The 25,183-nt window shown below is 41.6% G+C and overlaps 2 protein-coding genes across 2 annotated transcripts in view; both read left to right on the top strand.

The window, feature by feature from the left end:
• LOC134794877 (multidrug resistance protein homolog 49-like) overlaps positions 1–25,183 on the top strand; it is a 167,357-nt gene that overhangs the window by 20,572 nt on the left and 121,602 nt on the right. The window lies entirely within an intron of this gene.
• Positions 419–24,855, top strand: LOC134794919 (probable pyruvate dehydrogenase E1 component subunit alpha, mitochondrial). The gene is made up of 9 exons (XM_063766775.1): positions 419–616; positions 727–801; positions 1,466–1,634; positions 2,236–2,396; positions 3,300–3,362; positions 3,850–4,021; positions 16,479–16,628; positions 22,682–22,857; positions 23,395–24,855. The coding sequence occupies exons 1-9, from the start codon at positions 563–565 to the stop codon at positions 23,578–23,580; spliced, it is 1,206 nt and encodes a 401-aa protein (XP_063622845.1). The 5' UTR covers positions 419–562; the 3' UTR covers positions 23,581–24,855.

Raw genomic sequence — 25,183 nt, 5'->3', positions numbered from 1 at the left:
CTATATTTTGATATTGAAATTATATTCACCTTATCGGGCCGGGCTTATCATTTACAACAAAACTTAACCAACTATTTTTCCATGCGGTAATCAAATCAAAAGTAATCATTAAAACATTAAAATATTTTTTCAATAGCTAGCTCTAGTTACAGTGTGTCAGTGTGACAAGTGACAATTTCGCTTGACATTGACACAGACATATTCAAGGTTTATTTTTAAACTGATAGAATTTAATTACTCATTAAATCCTGCACCAAGTATCAAATATCAGAAAAATTGTAATCGTACACAAACTCATTTATCTTGTTCTTTAAAAACAGCATTTCAAAGTTAAATTATTATTTTATTCAAAACTCATAAAAATTAGCGGTGAAATACGTGTCACAAATGTGTGACCTTTTTGTCCTGAATGACATCTGTGACATCTGTCAAGTCTTCACGATCAAATACGTCGGGGGTCGGCCTGTGTTTTAAGAATTAATATCAATTAAATTGAATAAAAGTGGTCCTAATCGTGGATCACTGATTTATACTGGGCTTTATCAAAGATTTAGTGACCAAAATGAGTAAGCTAATTCCCTCTGCCGCTAAACTTTTGTCCGGAAACACAATCACAGTAAGTACTTTTTTTCATTACGAATTTTCGGCTTTCCTTTTTGCTAACATGATCAGTGAATACTCGGTAAATGTTGATATTGTTGATCTCACTATGGTGTTATATTGTAGAAAGCGGCCACCCCGGTTGTAACGACTACGAAAGCAAAATACAGCACGAAAAGTGAAGCTACGTTTGAGATTAAGGTAAGCTTAAAAAACAGTTATTGATGTATTGATACGAATTAAATGAACTTACTGTGTTGTGTCAAGGTCAAAGTTTGTATTATTGAAGTAAATTGCAGCTTAAGTTAAAGTTACTTTCACTTTAATTACCCATTTTCTTACTTATGTAACCTAACCTTCAAAATTATTTATTTTGAACTTGACATTATCTCTATGTATCACATGTCTGATGTCTGATGCACTAGATATGGATATGACATTCCAAATGCTATACTATCACGAGCTCCACATTGTGTCTACTTTGTTGTTAAAACATTGTTTCCTTTTTTAAATAAATTAACTTGGTAAATTTTTCCATGATCATAATCTTTAATCTGCTAAATGCTCTCAAGCATTCCTGTTTTACTCTTATTATTAGTGAAAAAAAGGCTGTTGCTAATATTACAGGGAAGAACATTATTACTTTGTCACATCCTATGATGGGACATACTTAATTTTTATCCTAAACCATATAATGGAAAACATGTATGAATTGTAGGGGAAGTCCACAGCAGAATTATCAGTACCTATCAAACTATTAATTCTGATTGAAGCCACATGATGATGGAAAAAAATGTATTGCCAAAAAGGCTGAATAGAATTCTCTAAACTATGCAGTTTCTTATATTTGACTTGCATTCTCCAGCCCTACAAACTCCACAAATTGGACAAGGGCCCAGCTCAATCGGCCACCCTTACGTCAGAAGATGCCCTCAAGATTTACGCGCAACTTGCCACGCTGCGGAGAATTGAGACTGCCTCCGGAAACCTGTATAAAGAGAAGATCATCCGTGGCTTCTGCCATTTGTACTCAGGTGGGTAAAGATAAATTAACCTCTTAAGCCCCAGCCATACAAGTAAAAAATCCAAAATTTGCCAGTGAAATTTGAACCTATAGTGTAGGAAATAGAGTTGGTTTTGTATTAAAATGGAACAAATCAAAACAAATGCAACTCTGTTCCAATTGAATATGATTTAAATTTCATTGAATTTAATAAAGACTATAGTTAGGACTGTGAACCTTAGGGTTAAGAATAGTCTAAAATAAGTAAAATAATAGCGCGCGTCATAAATTACTCTGTGAGTACATGTTTCATTTAACCCTGTGAACGCCATGCGTATCGTGCGCGACGCGTCATTGTGAACCACGGACGGAATGCTTGAAAGTTGATACACATTGAGCTGTAGTTAAACTTAGTAGAAAATCAAAAATACTGTTTAGACAATCAATTAATATTCAATTTTTCGTACTTCGTAAATATTTCTTGCATCTATTACTGTTTGTTCTCTGCTTGGCTCACGTGTTAACTGGTAGAGACCTTCTGGCATTAAGCTCGCCTTTGTACAATTTTTACTGTGCAATAAAGTTTAAAGAAATAAATAAATCAACAATAAAAATATGTTTTGAACCCTCAGGCCAAGAAGCGGTAGCGGTGGGCATGCGTCAGGCCATGCGTGACGTGGACTCGGTCATCACGGCGTACCGCTGCCACGGCTGGACGCACCTCATGGGCGTCAGCGTGCTGGGCGTGCTGTCCGAGCTGACGGGCCGCCGCACTGGTTGCTCGCGCGGCAAGGTATGTGTCTAAACCATATTACAGGTATAAGTAGTTAATTATTCTTTCCCAAACGGAATAATTCTATCCGAAACGTTCATAATTTCGTATTACTTTTTGTACTGAGACTGACGTTACGTTACGTTTCCGCGAACGTAATGGGAAAGGATTATTCACTACATCTGTAATCAACTTCAGATTTTTTTTCACAGTTAGTCCTTGAAGAAATCGAGGGTACTCTTCTTTTATAGGTACTTGAGAGTGATTTGTGTATCTTTAATGTTACTAAGTCGTGTAGTTTCTCTAGGAAAATGACATTTTCACCTCAGCAGCTCGAACAAGGGTACTTTGCTTCTTAAAAACAGTGAGCAAAATGCGATTTTGCTCACTGAGTCATTTTGTCTCACTCAGTGAGCAAAATCGCATTTTGCTCACTGATTGTGGGTCACTCAGTGAGCAGAATGCGATTTTGCTCACTGAGTGAGACAAAATGACATTCAAGTGACCTTTATGGTCATTTCAACATGCGGGGTCTTATACTTGGGTTCTATTATCTCTGTCCCTCTAGGTATGTTCTCACTGCTTAGGGTGAAAAATTTTGTGTACTACACGAGATCAAAGTTATTTACATCTCGTGCGCTTTTGAATCCCTTACTACGCTCAAGATTCTATAATAGATTCACTCGCTACGCTCGTGAATCTATTATAGAATCTTTCGCTTGCACGGGACTCAAAATAAGCACTCGAAGAAATATCAAACTTTGATCTCTTGTTGTACAAATAACTATTGATGACGTGATATTGCTGATGAAGACTTCAAAATGATGGCATACTGTTTTGCGAAGTTGTTTTATTTTCTTATTTGAGTAAGTCTTTGTACATTTTGTATTATGTACAATATTTAATATCTTTTTTGTCTTCAAGGGTGGTTCTATGCATCTTTACGGAAGAAACTTCTATGGTGGAAACGGAATCGTGGGAGCTCAGGTCAGTACACTGCAATGCATCTATCATATCCTTTAAAAAATTGGTGCGTTGTTAAAACAAATAATAAATAGTGGTTGCAAATATTTTTGTTGACCGCAATAAATTATACTGATTGCTCGAAACCGGTTTAAAAAATTAACCGGTTATCGGACTTTTTAAACTTTTATGATTGACTGGTTGTAAAGCTTGACTAAGTATTCTTGGAAGTCTGTATAATTAAAAGAAAAGATAGCATTCTTAGACAAATAAAAGTGCAGCGTTCGACACTTAGGGATTGCACAACTGACTATATTTTTGTTGCTTTATAATAGTATTTTTCAAACAGCTTGGTTACGGTGACACATGTCATCTCCATACAATTTAGAAAAAAATTTAAGTACCTATTGATGTAATATCTGTCACCGTACCCAAGCTGTTTGAGAAATACTAGTGTTACACATTGGAGATTGATCTACAACTCTTTCAAGCATTACAATCTTTTGCCCAGGGCCCCCTAGGCGCGGGCGTGGCGTTCGCACACAAATACAAAGGCGACGGTGGCGTCTGTTTCGCCCTTTACGGCGACGGTGCCGCCAACCAGGGCCAGCTGTTCGAGGTGTACAACATCGCCAAGCTGTGGGACCTGCCGTGCGTGTTCGTCTGCGAGAACAACGGATACGGTAAGAAACCGGTTAAGTTAACACTACTTAACAAGAAAAATACGGCATTAGGTAAAAAAAAATATATACACAATTTTTGGATTACAATATACATTCAATACATTGTACCCGATAAATGGATAACTTTAGGATGTTATCATAACCGGTTATAATAACAATAATAAAATGCTTTATTGCACACTACAAAAAAAAGTAGGTACCTACATAAGTATGAACAGGGATAAATATGTATATGTAACAATAGGCGGACTTATCGCTAAACAGCGATCTTTTAGTGATGTAATTGTAATAAAAATTCCTTCTTCCATAACAGCAATATATTTCCTGATCACAATATTCCGTTACAGTTCAATCTCCAATCACCTTACTTCACAATCGTCCTCCCTTCACCTCTGCCCGTAACCGAATGCCCGTTAACCGCCATGCCAGTCGTCTTTTATTCTTTCTTCCAACTACCTTCTATTTACAAAGGTCAACTATCAATCACGTTACTTTTAAATTTATTAAATTATAGATTACCAATGATTATTCAACTCTTATTTCATTAAATCTGTTTCTAATAATTAGTAATTTTAATGAATCTTACACTCGCCCATCCTGACATTGTGCATGTCCTCATGCACAGTCATACTAATCGCGTCTGTCATCTAATCTTACACTCGGCATGTCAAATCATCGGGCATTCAGTAAGAAAATTATTAATCCTTCATTACCCATTTAATACAATTTCTTTGTCTGTCTATATACATTTTTCATATTATTTATTGAATTAATCTATATCTTTTAAGTTTGTATTCAATAATTATACAACAATATACAATAATTTTTATGCATCAATACATATAAAGTACATTACTTAACATATTCGATTGCTGTTTTTTTTTCACTCATTATTTCTCGTCTTTTTTTTTTGATTCCGTTTGTTTTTTTTTTAATCACTCTCATGACACAAACGTGTCTCACAACATACCATTTTTTTAATCAAATTTTACGTGTAGCACATTATTTCTCTTGTTTTTTTATTCCATTTTTATTTTTTTAATGTGCTACTTACTGAATCACTCTCATGACACAAACGTGTCTCATCACAACATAACATTCTCTATTTCCGTCTTTTTTTCATCCAATAATCCAATAATTTAATAATCCAATAATCTAATAATCCAATAATCCAATAATCCAATAATCCAATAATCCAATAATCCAATAATCCAATAATCCAATAATCCAATAATCCAATAATCCAATAATCCAATAATCCAATAATCCAATAATTAGTGTCCGACCGAAGGTTCGGTTTCGGTTTCGGCCAGTTTCGGCCAAAAAATCATGTTTCGGCTGTAGTTTCGGTTTCGGCCAAAAAACGGCCGAACCTTTCGGCCGGGCCGAAACTTATGAAATGGTACTTCGTACTATGAAACTAAACTATGTGACAAAGACCAAAAGCTGGGGAATAAGTAGGACAACAATATTAATACCTACATATACTGATTCATGTACTTATAGGAACAGAAATAAATTGGTTTATTTTAAAACACAATTCCACTGAGGGCGCCACTGAACGGTCGACGCAGTCTTAAGATGCTGTCAATACCTATAAGGCGCACACTGTCTAATTGTATCGGAGTGAATGAGATAGCACTGTCGCATGTTACTGGGCCCTGGGCAAGAGAATAATAAGAAAACTCATCATCTTCCTCGCGTAATCCCGGAATTTTTGCGACGGCTCATGGGAGCCTGGGGTCCAATTGACAACTAATTCCAAGAATTGGCGTAGGCACTAGTTTTTACGAAAGCGACTGCCATTAGACTGACCTTCTAACCCAGAGAGTAAACCAGGCGTTATCAGGACTAGTCCGGCTTCCTCACGATGTTACTTAGTGCCGCAAAGTTGATTTTCTCAATAGTTAATATTTTGTGAGGCTGAACAGCTGACTATTGATTAAAAGAAGAAAAACCCCTTAAAAGTGTCCCCTTTTTAACTCAATTTATCATTGGTTTGTGTACCACATGGCCTCTGCTTCAGCTTAGCTTAGCCTTTGGCCTCGCTGCGCCATGCTCGGCCTGCGGTCTCGCTTTTTGATACAATGGACATTGGTTGGAGTCTGTGCTCAACTACATATCCTGAAGCCTGATGCAAGGCTTTGACTTCGCATGAAAGTTCGCCTCAATGGGGCACTTCGGACTTTTAGGCCCAGGTGAAGATCGGTACCCGGCCTTGCGATATTGTCAACAAAAAATTAGGGCTCGCTGCGCTCGCGTTTTTGGTTGACCCTGTATCGACATGTTAGCTTGACTGGTGAATGAATAGAGTTAGACCAAGAAAATTCTGCAATGATTTTGATAGCATACGCAGTGCAACTAGTGCAAATGTTATTTATACGTCATAATTTCATAGAAGTGTTGACGTTTCAAATAACACTTGCACTGCGTGTGTTATCAAAATCGTTGCAGAATTATCTTGGTCTAACTCTAGTAATTTTCTTACAAAACTGCTTAAGTAACATCAATTTCAAGGATATTGGGTGTTGACAGCCCCATAATATGTGTGTAAAAGCGGTTTTATTAAAAATTTTCAACGATTTTAACAAGTCTACAAAAGTTTCGGTTTCGGTTTCGGCCGAAACTAGAGCCAAAGCCGAACATTCGGTTTCGGTTTCGGTTTCGGCAAAAAAACATGTTTCGGTCGGACACTACCAATAATCCAATAATCCAATAATCCAATGACTCAACTCAATAATCCAATAACTCAACTCAATAATCCAATAACTCAACTCAATAATCCAATAACTCAACTAATTAATCCAATAACTCAACTAATTAATCCAATAACTCAACTCAATAATCCAATAACTCAACTCAATAATCCAATAACTCAACTCAATAATCCAATAACTCAACTCAATAATCCAATAATTCAACTCAATAATCCATGAAATCAACTCAATAATCCATGAAATCAACTCAATAATCCAATAAACTCTACTCAATAATCCAATACTCTACTCAATAATTAAATAAACTCATCTCAATAATACAATAAACTCATCTCAATAATCCAATAAACTCATCTCAATAATCCAATAAACTCAACTCAATAATCCAATAAACTCAACTCAATAATCCAATAAACTCAACTCAATAATCCAATAATTCAACTCAATAATCCAGTAATTCAACTCAATAATCCAGTAATTCAACTCAATAATCCAATAATTCAACTCAATAATCCAATAAATCAACTCAATAATCCAATAAACTCTACTCAATAATCCAATACTCTACTCAATAATCCAATAAACTCATCTCGATAATCCAAAAAGCTCATCTCAATAATCCAATAAACTCAACTCAATAATCCAATAAACTCAACTCAATAATCCCATAAACTCAACTCAATAATCCAGTCACTCGATAATCCAATAACTCGATAATCCAATAATTCGATAATCCAATAACTCGATAATCCAATAACGCGATAATCCAATAACTCTATAATCCAATAACTCTATAATCCAATAACTCTATCATCCAATAACTCTATCATCCAATAACTCTATAATCCAATAACTCTATAATCCAATAACTCTATAATCCAATAACTCTATAATCCGATAACTCTATAATCCGATAACTCTATAATCCGATAACTCTATAATCCGATAACTCTATAATCCGATAACTCTATAATCCGATAACTCTATAATCCGATAACTCTATAATCCGATAACTCTATAATCCGATAACTCTATAATCCGATAACTCTATAATCCGATAACTCTATAATCCGATAACTCTATAATCCGATAACTCTATAATCCGATAACTCTATAATCCGATAACTCTAACCTATAACTCTATAAACCAATAACTCTATAATCCAATAACTCTATAATCCAATAACTCTATAATCCTAACTCTATAATCCAATAACTCTATAATCCAATAACTCAATAATTCATTAACTGATTAATCCAGTAATCCAGTACCAGATCAATCCAGTAACTGATCAATCCAGTAACTGACCAATCCAGTAACTGGTCAATCCAGTAACTGATCAATCCAGTAACTGATCAATCCAGTAACTGAACAATCCAGTAACTGATCAATCCAGTAACTCATCAATCCAGTAACTCATCAATCCAGTAACTCATCAATCCAGTAACTCATTAATCCTGTAATCACTAATCCAGTAACTCATTAATCCGTAACTCATTAATCCGTAACTCATCAATCCGTAACTCATCAATCCGTAACTCATCAATCCGTAACTCTTTAATACGTAACTCATTAATACGTAACTCATTAATACGTAACTCATTAATACGTAACTCATTAATACGTAACTCATTAATACGTAACTCATTAATACGTAACTCATTAATACGTAACTCATTAATACGTAACTCATTAATACGTAACTCATTAATACGTAACTCATTAATACGTAACTCATTAATACGTAACTCATTAATACGTAACTCATCAATCCGTAACTCATTAATCCGTAACTCATTAATTAAAATAATCCAGCAATTTTATAATTCGATAATATTATACTTATCATCATATGTAGATATTATCATCATATCGTTATATTACTTGCCACTTAAGAGTCCTTACTCCTACAGACGAGCGTATTTTGCAAAATGCTTCCTTTTTCATTTAAGATTACGACGTAACTATTAGTATTTATTCAAAAACTGATAACGTACTTAAATAATCATTTCTTAAACTAGGGGCTGAAAACGTTCAAATTTTCATTTACTCTTTTTGAACCTAAAATAAATGAGTTTTCTTAGGAGTCTTTTTCAAATTTTGCAGTGAGAAGGGTCGTTTCGGTTCTCAATTTTGCAGTAAACAAGAATCATTTGGTACATGAATGATTACAATTCAACTCACCATATCTTGTACGAGGGGCTGACATGCTTGAAAATCGAAGATTCATTTTAAAAAATTGATAAAAAACCTTCCGAGTTTTCTTCATTTTTTTGGTGAAAACAGGGTTACATTACATTTTTTTATCGCAAATTGGACTTATATTTTGCCCCAAAAATAATATTTTATCAAATTGTAACTTTATGTCTACTCATAAAAAAAAAATCATAACTATAGGACCTACCTAGCCGTAAATCTATATTTTTTTAAAGACGTATAAATCACGCTGCACCGACACCGCGCGCTCAGTCTCCGCCGAGTGCGCTTAGGGGACGGACCTGTGCTCGACCGTCAGGCGTTCGTTGCTTTCGTAACCATCGAGAGAGTTCCGAGAAGTGCTGTATACTATGATTAGAAAATCTTGATCCAAGGGTGTACATTTTTTACACCATATTTAATTTTAACAACCGACTCTCGCTTATGTGATAGATTTTCAGTGTTACTTGAATTCTGGTTAGGGTTTGCATTTTTATTATACCCGGACGACCTGGATGATGTCCAGGTTCTCATGATGGAGTCAGGAATGGTCACCGAACTCCTAATCTACTCATCATAACTCCATCGTGTTTGGGCTCAATAGATTTTCCTTGACGAACACCATCGATCTAGATGAGGTCCAGGTTCTCATGATGGAGTCAGGAGTTGGTCACCAGAACTCCTAATCTACTCATTAACACTCCATCGTGTTTGGGTTCAAATGATTTGCCCTGACGAGCACCATCTATCTAGATAAGGTCCAGGGTCATGAGACCCTTCTGGTGACCAACTTCTGACTCCATCATGAGATGGTCACCAGAAGTCCTAATTTACTCATCATAAGTCCATCGTGTTTGGGCTCAATCGATTTGCCTCGACGAGCACCATCTATCTAGATGAGGTCCAGGGTCATGAGACCCTTCTGGTGACCAACTCCTGACTCCATCATGAGATGGTCACCAGATGTTCTAATCTACTCATAATAACTCCATCGTGTTTGGGCTCAATAGATTTGCCCCGACGAGCACCATCGATCTAGATGAAGTCCAGGTTCTCATGATGGAGTCAGTAATGGTCACCGAACTCCTAATCTACTCATCATAACTCCATCCTGTTTGGGCTCAATAGATTTTCCTTGACGAACACCATCGATCTAGATGAGGTCCAGGTTCTCATGATGGAGTCAGGAGTTGGTCACCAGAACTCCTAATCTACTCATTATCACTCCATCGTGTTTGGGCTCAATCGATTTGCCTCGACGAGCACCATCTATCTAGATGAGGTCCAGGGTCATGAGACCCTTCTGGTGACCAGCTCCTGACTCCATCATGAGATGGTCACCAGATGTTCTAATCTACTCATCATAACTCCATCGTGTTTGGGCTCAATAGATTTGCCCCGACGAGCACCATTGATCTAGATGAAGTCCAGGTTCTCATGATGGAGTCAGGAGTTGGTCACCAGAAATCCTAATCTACTCATTATCACTCTATCGTGATTGGGCTCATTAGATTTGCCCTGACGAGCACCATCTATCTAGATGAGGTCCAGAGTCATGAGACTCTTCTGGTGACCAACTCCTGACTCCATTACGAGATGGGGTCAGGAGTTGGTCCCCAGAAGTCCTAATCTATTCATCATAACTCCATCGTGTTTGGGATCAATAGATTTGCCCCGACAAGCACCATCGATCTAGAATCTAGATGAAGTCCAGGTTTTCATGATGGAGTCAGGAGTTGGTCACCAGAACTCCTAATCTACTCATCATAACTCCATCGTGTTTGGGCTCAATAGATTTTCCTCGACGAGCACCATCTATCTAGATGAGGTCCAGGGTCATGAGACCCTTCTGGTGACCAGCTCCTGACTCCATCATGAGATGGTCACCAGATGTTCTAATCTACTCATCATAACTCCATCGTGTTTGGGCTCAATAGATTTGCCCCGACGAGCACCATTGATCTAGATGAAGTCCAGGTTCTCATGATGGAGTCAGGAGTTGGTCACCAGAAATCCTAATCTACTCATTATCACTCTATCGTGATTGGGCTCATTAGATTTGCCCTGACGAGCACCATCTATCTAGATGAGGTCCAGAGTCATGAGACTCTTCTGGTGACCAACTCCTGACTCCATTACGAGATGGGGTCAGGAGTTGGTCCCCAGAAGTCCTAATCTATTCATCATAACTCCATCGTGTTTGGGATCAATAGATTTGCCCCGACAAGCACCATCGATCTAGAATCTAGATGAAGTCCAGGTTTTCATGATGGAGTCAGGAGTTGGTCACCAGAACTCCTAATCTACTCATCATAACTCCATCGTGTTTGGGCTCAATAGATTTTCCTTGACGAGCACTATCGATCTAGATGCGGTTGATAGATTATTAATATTATTTTATTTTACATACATACTTACAAATAAAGCTTCATTTGCTTCCCACAAGGATCAAGTAAACCTTATAAATCAACTTCGTTCTAAATAAAAACCGGCCAAGTGCGAGTCGGACTCGCACACGAAGGGTTCCGTACCATTATCTATAAAAACGGTCACCCATCCAAGTACTGACCCCGCCCGAGCCCGACGTTGCTTAACTTCTATCAAAAATCACGTTTACAACAGTATGGGAGCCCCACTTAAATCTTTATTTTATTCTGTTTTAGTATTTGTTGTTATAGCGGCAACAGAAATACATCATCTGTGAAAATTTCAACTGTCTAGCTATCTCGATTCGTGAGATACAGCCTGGTGATTGACGGACGGACGGACGGACGGACAGCGGAGTCTTAGTAATAGGGTCCCGTTTTACCCTTTGGGTACGGAACCCTAAAAACGGAGATACTTCTGTTTTAGACATAAAATCGAACTTCAGAGAGTTCAGTAGTTGTTACTTGCAGGTACTCTCGAATTTATTGTCATTATACAGGGTGGCCATAAAATAAGTGCTTTTCCGCTGCTGGCAAGAAAATGGTTGCTGGAAAAAAAATTACCCTCCCATAGAAAATGGACTAGACAAAATGTATGAAACAGCCAAATTTTTTTTTCGCGATTTCGGGGTTGGTCCCATCGCGGTTCGCGGTTGCTTAGTTCAGTATAATCCCTAAACCTCCCTGGCAACGGGAATGCACTTATTTTTGGCCACCCTGTATATATTATTATTTAATATAACCTTATCTTTAAAACATTTAATTATTCAACTTCCTTGGTGAACTGACTTGAATAAGTTACTTGACTTCGTGGATGAACTTGTCACAATAATTCCATGACATACAGAGGTAAACAATCATTATTTTTTACTCGTCGTTGGTTATATATTATCTCATCACATATACTCTATTGACTACTACCATGCTTATAAAATAAAATACAGAGTGCCAATATAACGTTAAAATAAATTTACTTGCAAATTAAATTGAAAAGTATCAAAATTATTCTTGTCTGCGTTGAAACGCGCTTAGCTTTGCCGGCGCTCGCGTACCGAGCGCTAACGCCATCTATCGAGTGTTATTTCGCAAAATCGGTGAACGCTCTAAGGAATAAGGGCTCTTAAAGCGTCAGTTGCACCAACCACAATTGACGAATTGATCAACAGCAATCAGCAGAGCTTTGCTTGCTACAATAACCAAGCTAAAATATTTAAATGCAACGAACTTCTTAAAACCAAGGATACTGAAAGCGAATCAATACAGGGTTATAATGAATACTTTACTAGTGTAGGCCCAACCTTGGTTATTCAATCAACACCAGCCAAAATGATCCCGCCAACATTATAAGATTTATAAGATTGAAAAAAAATTCCCGTCAGTTTCTCTTATTATTCTAATAATAATTAGAAAATTGTAGATTTCCCGGATACGCGGAACTGTCCTGTTAGGCCGCACACTTGTGTTAGGGTTAAAGAACAAGTCGGTAATTTTAACCAAACAACTTTACATATACTTGGACTAACTTTGTTTCTAATCTACATTAACGACTTGACTTTCTTGGATCTGACCAATGCAGACGTTGTGCTACGCAGATGACACGGCAATACTATTTCACGGTGCTTCCTGGGATGCCGTAAGCGCCTTCACAGAAAGCGGTCTAGCTTTGGTGACGAACAGGCTTCAATACAATTTGTAACTCTAAACGCAGACTAAACGAGATATGTGTGCTTGTATAAAACAGCTGCTTCCGCCTCGTGGTCTCTAAATGTGTCAAAAGTTTATTCATATATTAGTTACCACTGGTACCTACCAGACGTCATGTAATTGTAAAACAATAGAAAAACTTCGTCTATAAAGTACTTAGGTGTTATTCTGGATGAGCAGACTGACAACCGACAGAGGAAGATGAGAAACTCAACTTTACAGCGTACATTCAAACCACAGTTAAATAGTGTCAGGAAATAACCTAACACTCATTTAAATATCTTCGAAATATCATGGATATACCACAGCGCCAATCAACCTATATTGCCCTAGCTCAACCCATTATTACGTAGGTAGGTACTAATATCGGTGTATAGCGTATAGCGCATCGATCGTTATTGTTTTTTTTTTTTAATATACTAAATTATGAACAAATACTGAAGAAACGTAACTTAGTCTTTCCTTTACCAGCGTTAACGTCACATTTTGCCAAAAGAGGAAACAACCAAGATCAAAACTTATAAATTAGGCTAACGAGCCCCATACAACTAACTTGAGCGAACTACAGGACACCACAGCATTGCCTGGACAACGATTCCACCCCCATAATCTGTGAACCCGTACCTCGAGACAACTTTCGTCAATAGAAATAACTTTAAGGTACTGTACCAAAATATTCGCAGTTTAAGCAATAAACAACATCTATTAAAATGTACAACTGAAGACGACAAAGATATACAAGCCATCCGTTCCTGTCCTGTGCGGCTTCCACGTGAAAGCGATCCTGGCCGTGTTGTCCTTCCGTGTTGATCTTCGAAGCCACCTCTCATTGCCTCGGCCGTGTCTGCCGCTGCTGCGGCTTCGCCGGTTGCGACTCCGTCTGTTGTTCCTCGGGGACTGGCGGCGGTTGCGACTTCGGCTTCGACGTTCTTGTCCATCATCAGATTTCGATTTTCGGTCACGCTCAGGAGTTTTCAAGCGCCGCCTGGATGTTTTTTTTCTCATGGTCCATAGTCTGGAACTCGAAAACAACACCAGCAATGGAAGAGTTCTAAATCTTTGGATTGTTAATAGTAGACAAATATAAATTGTTCTTATTAAGCTAAATTCAACTGTTTTATTTATTTATTTAATTTACGTTACTGCTTCCGGGGTAGAATGCGGGACGTTTAAAACAGATCTTAAATCGAAAACAGATCCGTATCCCGGTACGGATCCGGAACACAGGCTTTTCGAAACAAGAGAATTCTAAAACTGGTACAGAAACGGAATCTAGAACAAATTTGGGATCCGGCACTGATCCGATACCAATCCGGCACGCGTCCGGTTCAGATCCGGCACGAATCCGGCAAATGATATACATGCGGTATTAATCCGGCACAGATCCGGTACCAATCCGGCACGGATCCGGCACCAGTCCGGGACGGATCCGGTACGAATCCGGCATGGATCCGGAACTCATCCGGCACAAATCAGGTATGCATCCGGCACGGTTCCAGTATCCGGCACGGACCCAAATCCAGGAACGCGAGATGGATCCGATATTCGAAACGGGATCCGGAATACGAAACGGGCCGCGTAGCCAAGATGCCAATCGCTTACGCTCCGTAGCGATCGGAACGCAACTGTCACTGTCGCGCTAATATGGAAGAGTGATATAGATACATAATGCTTTTCGTTGTCGAAGCGACAGCGATTGTAACTCCGGCTAGGTCGGCGGGTCGGTAACTACCAGTAAAAGTATCATTCCTACTTATTTACAGTCTGAGTAGTTTATAATTTCGATAACACTTAACCCCGCTATATAATACTGACGTATTGATAAGTAATATATTGAAAATATGGTAAAAGTTGTAACCAAATAAGCGGTACATACATAGACTAAAAGAATCCGATCTACACCTGTAAATAATGATAAAGGTATCCGAACTATTCAAAATAAAACGGTGTTCCAAAGGTTTCACGCTACCCGCGATGTAATGAATGCTTTAATTATATTATGGATAGTCATTACAGCAAACACTAAAAAAAACCTAACTGTTGGTCTTGAAGAGAAAACTTGCAGTATAATGCTCTCGAGTGAACGACTAGGCCGAAATGGGTTTACCCAATTATTTTGTTCTTGATAAAATTAACGGTGTCTTTGTTTCTAAGCGCCCGTTAAACATAAACTTCCTAACATAGGATATACGAAATGATAATTAATTTCAACTAAACAACAACCAATATAAGTGTTACTAATATGTGTATAGGTATATAATTATAATAATTTTACACCACTGTTACTATTGTAACAACTTAATTGGGCAATTAAGATTTAACTCAATCAGTTCTAATATTAATACCTACATAATATAATACATTCAGGAATACCATACTGACTTGTAGGTACTTACCACTTCTGATCTGTAATAAAAATTCCTTCTTCCATAACAGCAATATATTTCCTGATCACAATATTCCGTTACAGTTCAATCTCCAATCACCTTACTTCACAATCGTCCTCCCTTCACCTCTGCCCGTAACCGAATGCCCGTTAACCGCCATGCCAGTCGTCTTTTATTCTTTCTTCCAACTACCTTCTATTTACAAAGGTCAACTATCAATCACGTTACTTTTAAATTTATTAAATTATAGATTACCAATGATTATTCAACTCTTATTTCATTAAATCTGTTTCTAATAATTAGTAATTTTAATGAATCTTACATAATGATATTTATACATCTTTAACCGGTCAAATGAGCCGAAATGTATCAGTTTTTATAAGCAAAGTAAAAAACCGGTTAAATATACGTTGTACTATACCCGGTTATTTCAATTTGAATGCAGGAGATGTTACAACAGGATTTATTGTAACATCTACGTACAATAAATAAATAAATAAATATTATAGGACATTCTTACACAGATTGACTAAGTCCCACAGTAAGCTCAAGAAGGCTTGTGTTGTGGGAACAAATATCTGTGCCATCACACAAATAAATGCCCTTACTGGGATTCGAACCCAGGACCATCGGCTTCACAGGCAGGGTCACTACCCACTAGGCCAGACCGGTCGTCGAATAATACAAATACTTTTTATTGCACACCTCATTACAGAAAACAATAAGAACAGAATCAGAAATATTTATTGTGAAAACTGTGTAGGTATAAGAAGTATAACTAGGTACATTTTTTGATGAGTATCAACAGTTTTACCCTAAAAAAATTACAGAAAATAAGAGGTTAAACAACATGAGGTCTTATCGCTAAAAAGCGATCTCTACGTATGTTACCATAAATGAAATAAAATAAATAATTACAAAAAGACATGGTTTGTAAAAAGTCGCAGTACATTTCCAAATGTCCCTATTCTGTTCTACGTATGTTACCATATTTTTATGCGTTTTTTTTTTCTTTTTGTTCCTCAGGCATGGGCACGAGCGTGGATAGGTCCTCGGCGAGCACGGAGTACTACACCCGCGGCGACTACGTTCCCGGCATCTGGGTCGATGGCATGGATGTACTGGCCGCTAGGGAGGCTACGAAATACGCTATCGACTACTGCACCAGTGGGAAGGGTAAGATAGGCTACTGATTCATACAAACAACATACAAAAAAAAACTAAATACATTTATTATGTGTTCCGTACTCTACGTCAGAGATGTTCATTGAGAGAGTAACGCGATCGGTGACCGACAGATGCCGCTAGCGTCTTTGTAGTCGCTCCGCCCCACGCCGTGACGTTGTTCCGCTTCCCTTCCCTGCAAACCGTTGCTCGCTTCCCGCGACTCGCCGCCACCATGACATTGTTTCGTCGACCGTCTGACCGATGGTCCGCAAATATTTTTTTGCGTATATTTTTGCAGCATGGTGTTTTAACAATATAGCAGAGATCGCTACTACATATTAGTCTTTTGGCGGTCTCGCGATCGAAGTCATCGAACGGTGCTTTTCGATTCTACCCACTTTTTCTTGCTAAATTAATTTTCACATTCCATGCTGCTAAAATCGTTACCGTTAACTCGCATTTTCGAGATCGAAGTAGGAAGTGCGTCAGTAGTTTTCGTTAACAAGTGGTAACGCAGTCGCTCCGCATCGGAGAGGGAACGTGCGGTCATCGTGCCGGCGGCGGCGGGGGCGGCGCCCGGGCGGCGCGGAGGCGGGCAGCCTGCGCGCGCCGCTGCCGGGTGCCGCGCTTCGCCGATAAGGAGGTTTGGATTGTCACGAACCATCCGGTGAGCCAGTTTAATGAGTTCTATTGGCGTTCAGAAGTTACTTCGACACTAAAGGACGGTTCTCGGGCAGGTCATATTAACCTGGGATCAGTACCTCGTGTCGTTAGTTGCGACGCGACGGGGGCTCCCCTGCCCCGCCCGGCGCCCGCCCGGGCCCCGGCCCCCGCGCGCCGTCGACTTTCTTCTGCTGTCGTCCAAGGTGACCCCGAGACGCCGCGACGCTGCGGGCCGGAGCCCGAGGTGTCGCGGTGCGGGGTCCGCGGGACGCCCACTCCTGTTGCTGCAGTCGCGATGCGGACGCTTCCAGTCCGCGAGAGCAGTCGCGGTGCGAGCGCTTTCAGTACGCGCCCGGTCCTGTCCCGCGCCCGCTCCTGTTGCTGCAGTCGCGGTGCGGACGCTTCCAGTCCGCGAGAGCAGTCGCAGTGCGGACGCTTCCAGGCCACGCCCGCTCCTGTTGCTGCAGACGCGGTGCGGACGCTTCTAGTCCGCGAGAGCAGTCGCGGTGCGGACGCTGCCAGGCCGCGCCCGCTCCTGTTGCTGCAGTCGCGGTGCGGACGCTTCCAGTCCGCGGGACTCCGAGAGACGTCACACGCCCGCTCCTGTGGCTGCGGGCGCTTCCAGTCCGCGGGACTCCGAGAGGCACACGCCCACTCCTGTTGCTGCGGTCGCGGCGCGGGTGGATCGCGGACCTCTCGATCCCGTCCTGGCGCCAAGGTGAAGGCGGACCGCTTCTGCGTCCCGACTGCTCGAATGGAAGGAAGGTAAGTTACGTGGAAGCAGTGGAAACGCTACGAGTACAGCGACGATCGCCGCGTTGGTTGCCGTCCGTCATGAGCGTCGCTGGTTACCTACGCGCCGGTGGTGGCCACCACGATGGCGCCGCCGAGGGCAGCAGTGTCGCCGTGATGATGCGTGCAACTACGAGCCAGCCATCGGCGCCTCCCGTGCCGGTAACGTCCGTCACGCGCACCGGCGCCTGTCGAGCTGGCCGCCACGACGGCGCCTCTCGCCTCACGCACCTGAGCCTGGCGACGGTGGCCGCCACGATGGCGCCGCCCGCTCGAGGACTCCGCCCGCCACGACGGCACCGCCCGCCTCACGACGCACCAGTGCCTACCGAGCTGGCCGCCACGATGACGCCTCTCGCATCACGCACCGATGCCTCCCAAGCCGGCGACGGCGGCCGCCGCAACGGCGCCGCCCGCCACGATGGCACCACCGCCTCGCGCACTGGCGCTTCTCGAGCTGGCCGCCACGATGGCGCCTCTCGCCTCACACCAGTGCCTCCCGAGCCAGGCGGCGGCCGCCTCACGCACCGGTGCCTCCCGAGCTGGCCGCCACGATGGCGCGTCTCGCCTCACGCACCGGCGCCTCCCGAGCCGGCGGCGGCGGCCGCCACGATGGAGCCGCCCGCCTTACGCGACAGCGCCTCTAGAGCGGGCCGCCACGATGGGTCCTTGCCTCACGCACCAGCGCCTCCCGAACCAGTGGCGGCCGCCATGATAGCGCCGCCCGGTCTCACGCACCGGTGCCTCCCGAGCCGGCCGCCACGATGGCGCCTCTAGCTTCACGCACCGGCGCCTCCTGAGCGGCGGTGGTTGCCATGATGGCACCGACAATCACGTCGATGCTGTCCACCGATGCTGCAACCACGACGATGTCGTCCCTTGCAATGGCGCCCATGTTCTGTTCGCAAGAATACCACCGCGAACTTACCTGCCGCCGATGCTGCCCACCAAGCTGCGCTGGGCGCCACAGTATCAGTTTTGTCCTGTCCACGATGGTCCCATTGAGGTACGCAGGCGCCTATAGCTATAGCACGAACAGACCGCTAAGCTCTTGGTTTCGGTTAAGGAATCCTCCGGCGACGGCAGACAAGGTCGTAAGGAGCCTCGTCCTAGCGTGGCTCGACTGCCCGGAGTTGAAAGCGGTAAGATATGTCGATACTCAGAGGAAAATACGTCGTGTTCCCGGGCTTCATAAAGGTGCTGATCGACGTGGGGCCGTGCCGCTTCGAGGTTCCTACGACTTCTCGAGGCCATGGAGTGATCCAACCGAAGAACAGCTAGCGACAAGGCCCTGTGCGACCGCTCAAAACCGAGGTGAAAGGCATCGAAAAGGTCTGCAGACTTCACATAATTATCTCTGCTTGCCCGCGCTCTCCAGCTTAAGTTCCGTCTTACAAAGACGAACTCGTGCGCCAAGCCCCTAATAAACAAAATGGGACAAATAAACCCGCTGCGCCTGAACAAGCTTGAGTTTCCGGTGCTAAGAGAGAGGGGCCAGGAGGACTCCAGCAGTTTCCATCTGTCTGTCTTCGACTTTATCGAAACAGTTTTGTTACGCAAGCGCCAAAATCGATTTTAGACTTGATTTCATTAGTTCGATTTCCTTAAAAGCATGCTACCATACCCCTATACTAGCTCGATATAGGGTGTTTCTTCGGGTAAAGCGAATTAGACTATCACGCTCCTAGACATCACGTGGGACACGCGGCACAACACCCCGATTGATAGTTTTCTTTTTCGCGACATACAGGCCTGCCTTGCTGCCGAGTTTCTCGCAGAAATGAGACTCAATGCCTCCTGTTCAGTCTCAAACTCGCAAACTTTAGTTCATGGAGGAAGGTGACACCTTCGCAGTCCACAGCAACACGAAGCTGCCGAAAGCCTCGCGCCACTTCCTTCCTCATCTTATGCAAGCAGTCCGTTACAACCTCCAATATTGGTAGACAATGTACGAGGTAAGGCCCTTACAGTGAAGAGTAACCGTTAACGGGCCACATCTGCAGCGCTGACGACAGAAGTGTAAACATACAACCGGACCACTACAGTATACATAAAACGACGGCGACACTACATCCCCTCCGTTACCACGGCTGTCGCAAAAACTGCTGATGCCAGCAGATCGTCTACAGGTCGCGCTGGTTCCTTGCTACTTACTAGGTCGGTACAACCCCCGAGGGCGACGGTTTATCAAGAAGTCACTGCGCGCCCGAGTGGCAGCTACGCCCAGAAGCCGCCGAGACTATCTGCGCCTGATAGGCGCCTTGTTGGCCAGCCTCCGATTTCGAGAGCCTTCGCACTGTGTCACGGTATTTCTTAACAGACTCTTTGAACTGCTACCACTTCGCTTCTGGCAGCTGCCGGTGATACGACTTGGTATGGATGTCTCCACCTCCCAGCCTAGTCTGTTACCTGTGACGGCGTGATAAGGAGAGTCTTCACGCAGCTGTGGTAAGCTTGCAATTTACTGGCGGTCCTAGTGAACAAAGCGTCAGACCGCCCTCCCTTAAGAGTCAACGACCTTAAGAATGAGGCGTAGATCCTGTCAGATAGGACGCTCCAACACCGAGCTGGCGGGATCAGAAGTGACGTCCGCTGTGATGTACCTACTGGCGTGACTGGCGCATGCATGCAACATGCCAAGGGCTAACGCTACGTAGCGAACGAAACGCAACTCTCTAGGCCACCTGTACGCCCACAATGTAGAAATGGTCTTCATGGTGCATCAAAAATAAGATCGACTGCCAGGTACCTCTAATATCCAGTGAAGTAGCGAACTATCTCAGACATATATTTATATTGCCCATGTTAGCTTTCAGAACGAGACTTGTTCATAAGCCTGTAACAAGCGCTGTATGTGAACCACTATCGGACACTATGCCTTCTTCCAACGCCATTAATAGCGAGACCAGCGCCTCCCAAACCACCAGCTTGGGACGCGAGAAATCTACTTGCCCTAATTTGAATAGCCCTACAACGTACCTATATAGAAGAGCTGCCACATTTTTACTGTTAGCATCAGGCCGCAGGGTCAATGACCTTATAGTCTACTATACTGTAGCCCGGGCAATTACATAGATAACGTTCACGCTATTATTTTATGTCCGAAATTCGGCTCTAAACCAGATATCGTGTCTTACCGATTGGACTCTTAGAAGCTCCGGAATAAAGTATAGACCCAGTAAGTAGGTAGTCTGGGTACGTCAACTTGTGAGAATTACACAAAATGTTAGGGGACACCGCGCTTTCAGCCACAGTCTCATCCAAGCCGACCTCGCTTAAGATTTCTTTCGATCCACGATGTACTTGATCACTAAATTGGCTGGAAATCTATCCAATTAGCGATATTTTGGCTTAAGTTAATTGGGAACATGACTCTCCTTTAGACCATTCTATCGCCGAGATTCTGCGGATCGGATGCGATTTCGAATGAGAAATCTCTCAAACCAGTTTAACGTCAGATTCGAACCTGGGATTACAATTTAAATTCACAATTTCCTGTAATGCATCATTATAACGAGTCACTAATGATTTCATGGGTTGCAATAAGGCGTATATATTTATTCTTTCTCTGAGTTCTATGACAGTAGGTGTAGCCCTAACGCTTGCGCGCCCGCTGACTCGCCACCAGGAGATAATAAACAGGTCTCAATGAACATCTCTGACGTAGAGTACGGAACACATAATATAAAAATTTTACCTTCCAATAAAATTGATATTATGTTTCCTTCTACGTCAGAGATGTGAGTAATGCCTTCCTGGCAGGCTACTAGGCTACTTTTATGCCGACGGTACTTCTCCTCAACAATGTCATGGTGGCGGCGAGTCGCGGGAAGCGAGCAACGGTTTGCAGGGAAGGGAAGCGGAACAACGTCACGGCGTGGGGCGGAGCGACTACAAAGACGCTAGCGGCATCTGTCGGTCACCGATCGCGTTACTCTCTCAATGAACATCTCTGACGTAGAAGGAAACATAATATCAATTTTATTGGAAGGTAAAATTTTTATATTTTCAGGCATGTAACACTTTGACCGGAAAATTCACGCGTGGAATCAACCCAATATCAACTTTCGTGCATATGAACGAGGTTCACGATAGGCGTGGCGTTCAAAGGGTTAAGGCCCATAGATTCTATATACACTAAACACAATGACGTGGCTTCTTTGCGTCGTATGTTCCGGCGTAGTATTCAGCTTAACACGTCTCTTGTAATGCCGCGTAATCATTTGAAAGTTAATACCCCGGCCACACACTCGACGAGTGGTATGGGAAGTGAGGGAAATATGCAGGGCAGTATGCAGCGCGGCCACACTACGTCTCTGCCTACTACCCATGCCACTTATCGAGTATGTGGCTTAGGTATAAGAATTCCTAACAATCAATTTGCGGTTTAATATTTCACACAGTTTACGCGTCTTAATATTTCTCGTACTGCCTACTAAACTATCAGATGTAGTGTATTTGCCATCCTATTGTCACGGAAACGTACGAACGTGTCTTGCTATTTCAGTCAGTCTCGGTACAAAAAGTACTGAGGTTGCCTGAAGTAGCATGACAAATACGAAAACAATTATGCACTACATCTGTAAAATCAAATATGTTTTGTCCAGGTCCGCTAGTAATGGAAATGGAGACATACCGCTACTCGGGTCACTCCATGTCCGACCCGGGCACGTCGTACCGCACCCGCGACGAGGTCCAAGAGGTCCGTCAGACCCGCGACCCTATCACGTCGTTTAAGGAGAAGATTATCACCAACGAGCTTGTCACACCCGATCAGCTTAAGGTATGCTTTTATCAGGCTAAGGTGGTATTTACATTGGATGCGGATCCACACGTCGTTCCGGTGTGCGAGTGGTACATCGCTATACCCCCTGCATAAAAATATGTATAGCGCTTACTTGCTCACACACCGGAGCGGCGTTTGGACTCACATCAATATGTGCTAACCACGCAAGGTTACCGAAAACCGGTTATTTTTGCCAATCCGGTTCAATTACTAACTGTAGCAAAGGAATGAGTCCATGGTAAAAAAGGAATAAAATTATTAAACGTATTAATACTTAATAAGCAGCAGCAATATCGAGCTAAAATATAATTTGATTAAATTTGACAGCATTTGACCTATAGAGTAATTTATGTTTAACTCTACTAAAGGTTTAACGTAAAATTTAAAGGTTGGTTATATTTACAATGTCAAACCACCAGTTTCTTTTTTCATCAACAAATGAAACACCCGGTCTATAATATAACATATCCAGTCTCAGACGGTTTAAAATGATTATCAACACTAAGGGATTAATTTTATATCATAATGTTTTAGGAAATCGACGCCAAAGTCCGGACAGAAGTGGACGAAGCGACGAAGCAGGCCAAGTCGGAGCCCGAGATCGGCGTCGAGGAGTTGTCCGGCGACATCTACTACAACAACGCGGAGCCCTTCATCAGGGGCCTGCACCCCGACGCGCCGCTCAGGCACGTCGAGGTCATGCCTAGGATGCGCAATTAAACCTTCAAATACGTATCAGCTGGGGAGCTTTTTTTAAAAAAATATAGAAGTCCTGTGAGACAGATTCTGGTGTTTTTTGGTTCTGTCAACTCAGAGTCATTAGCATATTCAATACTGATGCTAAAAAAAGTCCCAAAAATTGGTATGAGAATTGTAGTTTCTACTACGTCATGTACATACAGGTGACGTAATGGAACGGACATTTTGGGACATCTTTTTTTAATGGTAGGATGGAGAATGCTGTCGATTCTGAATAGAACGAGCCCAAGAATGTTCAGATTTGTAAGAATCAGGTTTTCAATATTTATTTTAGAAAACGCACGGGGCAAGGGACTAATATGCCGTAGCATACGCCATGGCACATGCTCCAACTGACCATTTAAAATGGCAGACTCACTAAAGGTAGGATGCTTCAAAGTTGGCCTCCTTAAAAATGGTTTAATATTAACCGGTTAGTACAATTGTATAACGAACTGTTGTTTTTAATTTCTATTTTACATTGGACACTTTAAGGTTAACCGGTTTTGAACCGGTAAATTTTTGAAGCAACAGACGTTTAGCATGTCATTGTCATTAGAAATATCGCCTCCGTACAAAGCCGAGTTAGATTTCAACGAATTCAAATCTTGAGCGTAATGAAAATTATGTTCGCCGAATTTTTTATACCTACTCTTAAAGAGTCATACGATACCATTTTTAAAGAAAATTTCTACAATTTTTATTCACCTTTTTATTTTTTCTTTTATGGTTACTGCGAAGTTTAGCACACGCTTAAAATATAATTGTGGTAAAAATATATCAAACAAAATCGTAAAGAAATATCGGCTTTTTAGCTACGCAGTTACTTTTTGATGGCACTTTATTGTACAAAGCATTATTTGTAGAATTTTTTTATAGCAAATGTGATGAGTAAGTGATGAATACCGTATATAGTTATCTTATGTTATTGTATATATGTATAAATCCATATGTATATTTAGTTGGGATTGAAGATCTAACATTCTGTGCTACATTAAAACATTACTCTGGGTTACCGTAATTAGAAATATGTAGTTAAATAATCAACGAATTATTAAACATAGCCTACATTATTTTATTGTTTCCTACGTAATCTTTATGGTGAATAGGACAATAGCATTTTTATGATTGTAACCGTAAGATTAACTGCCAAAACGTATAATCAAATATCAAAGGAAACGCACATGATTATTTATTATGTTGCACGTGTTGATATGTCTGTAAGGGTAATTAAATTATTAATAAAAAAGTATAAATAACTTTGTAATTTTATTATCAGTTCTCGTATAATATGCCAATCATGGACCACGCTAAAATTTCACTGACTTGACATCGACAATGCATAGGCACCGTTGACGTGACGTAGCGTTTGGCATGAAAACTTAGCGTTTTCCAACTGTATAGAGTTCAGCCATCATTTATTTTCATACAATTAGGTGTACCTTTACAAAGGCTCTGAACCGGTTTTATATAAACCGGTTAATTCCGGTTTAAGAATTCGGTTTCGTTCCAATACAATTGTCACAATGAGGTTCTAATGCAGCGCAAGAGACCTCAGTGTGTTTTTGGTTTTTTTTTCATTGAC

Source organism: Cydia splendana, chromosome 11 (assembly GCF_910591565.1).
Source record: "Cydia splendana chromosome 11, ilCydSple1.2, whole genome shotgun sequence".
NCBI classification, from domain to species: Eukaryota; Metazoa; Arthropoda; class Insecta; order Lepidoptera; family Tortricidae; genus Cydia; species Cydia splendana.
This window is presented reverse-complemented; position numbering and strand designations above follow the sequence as displayed.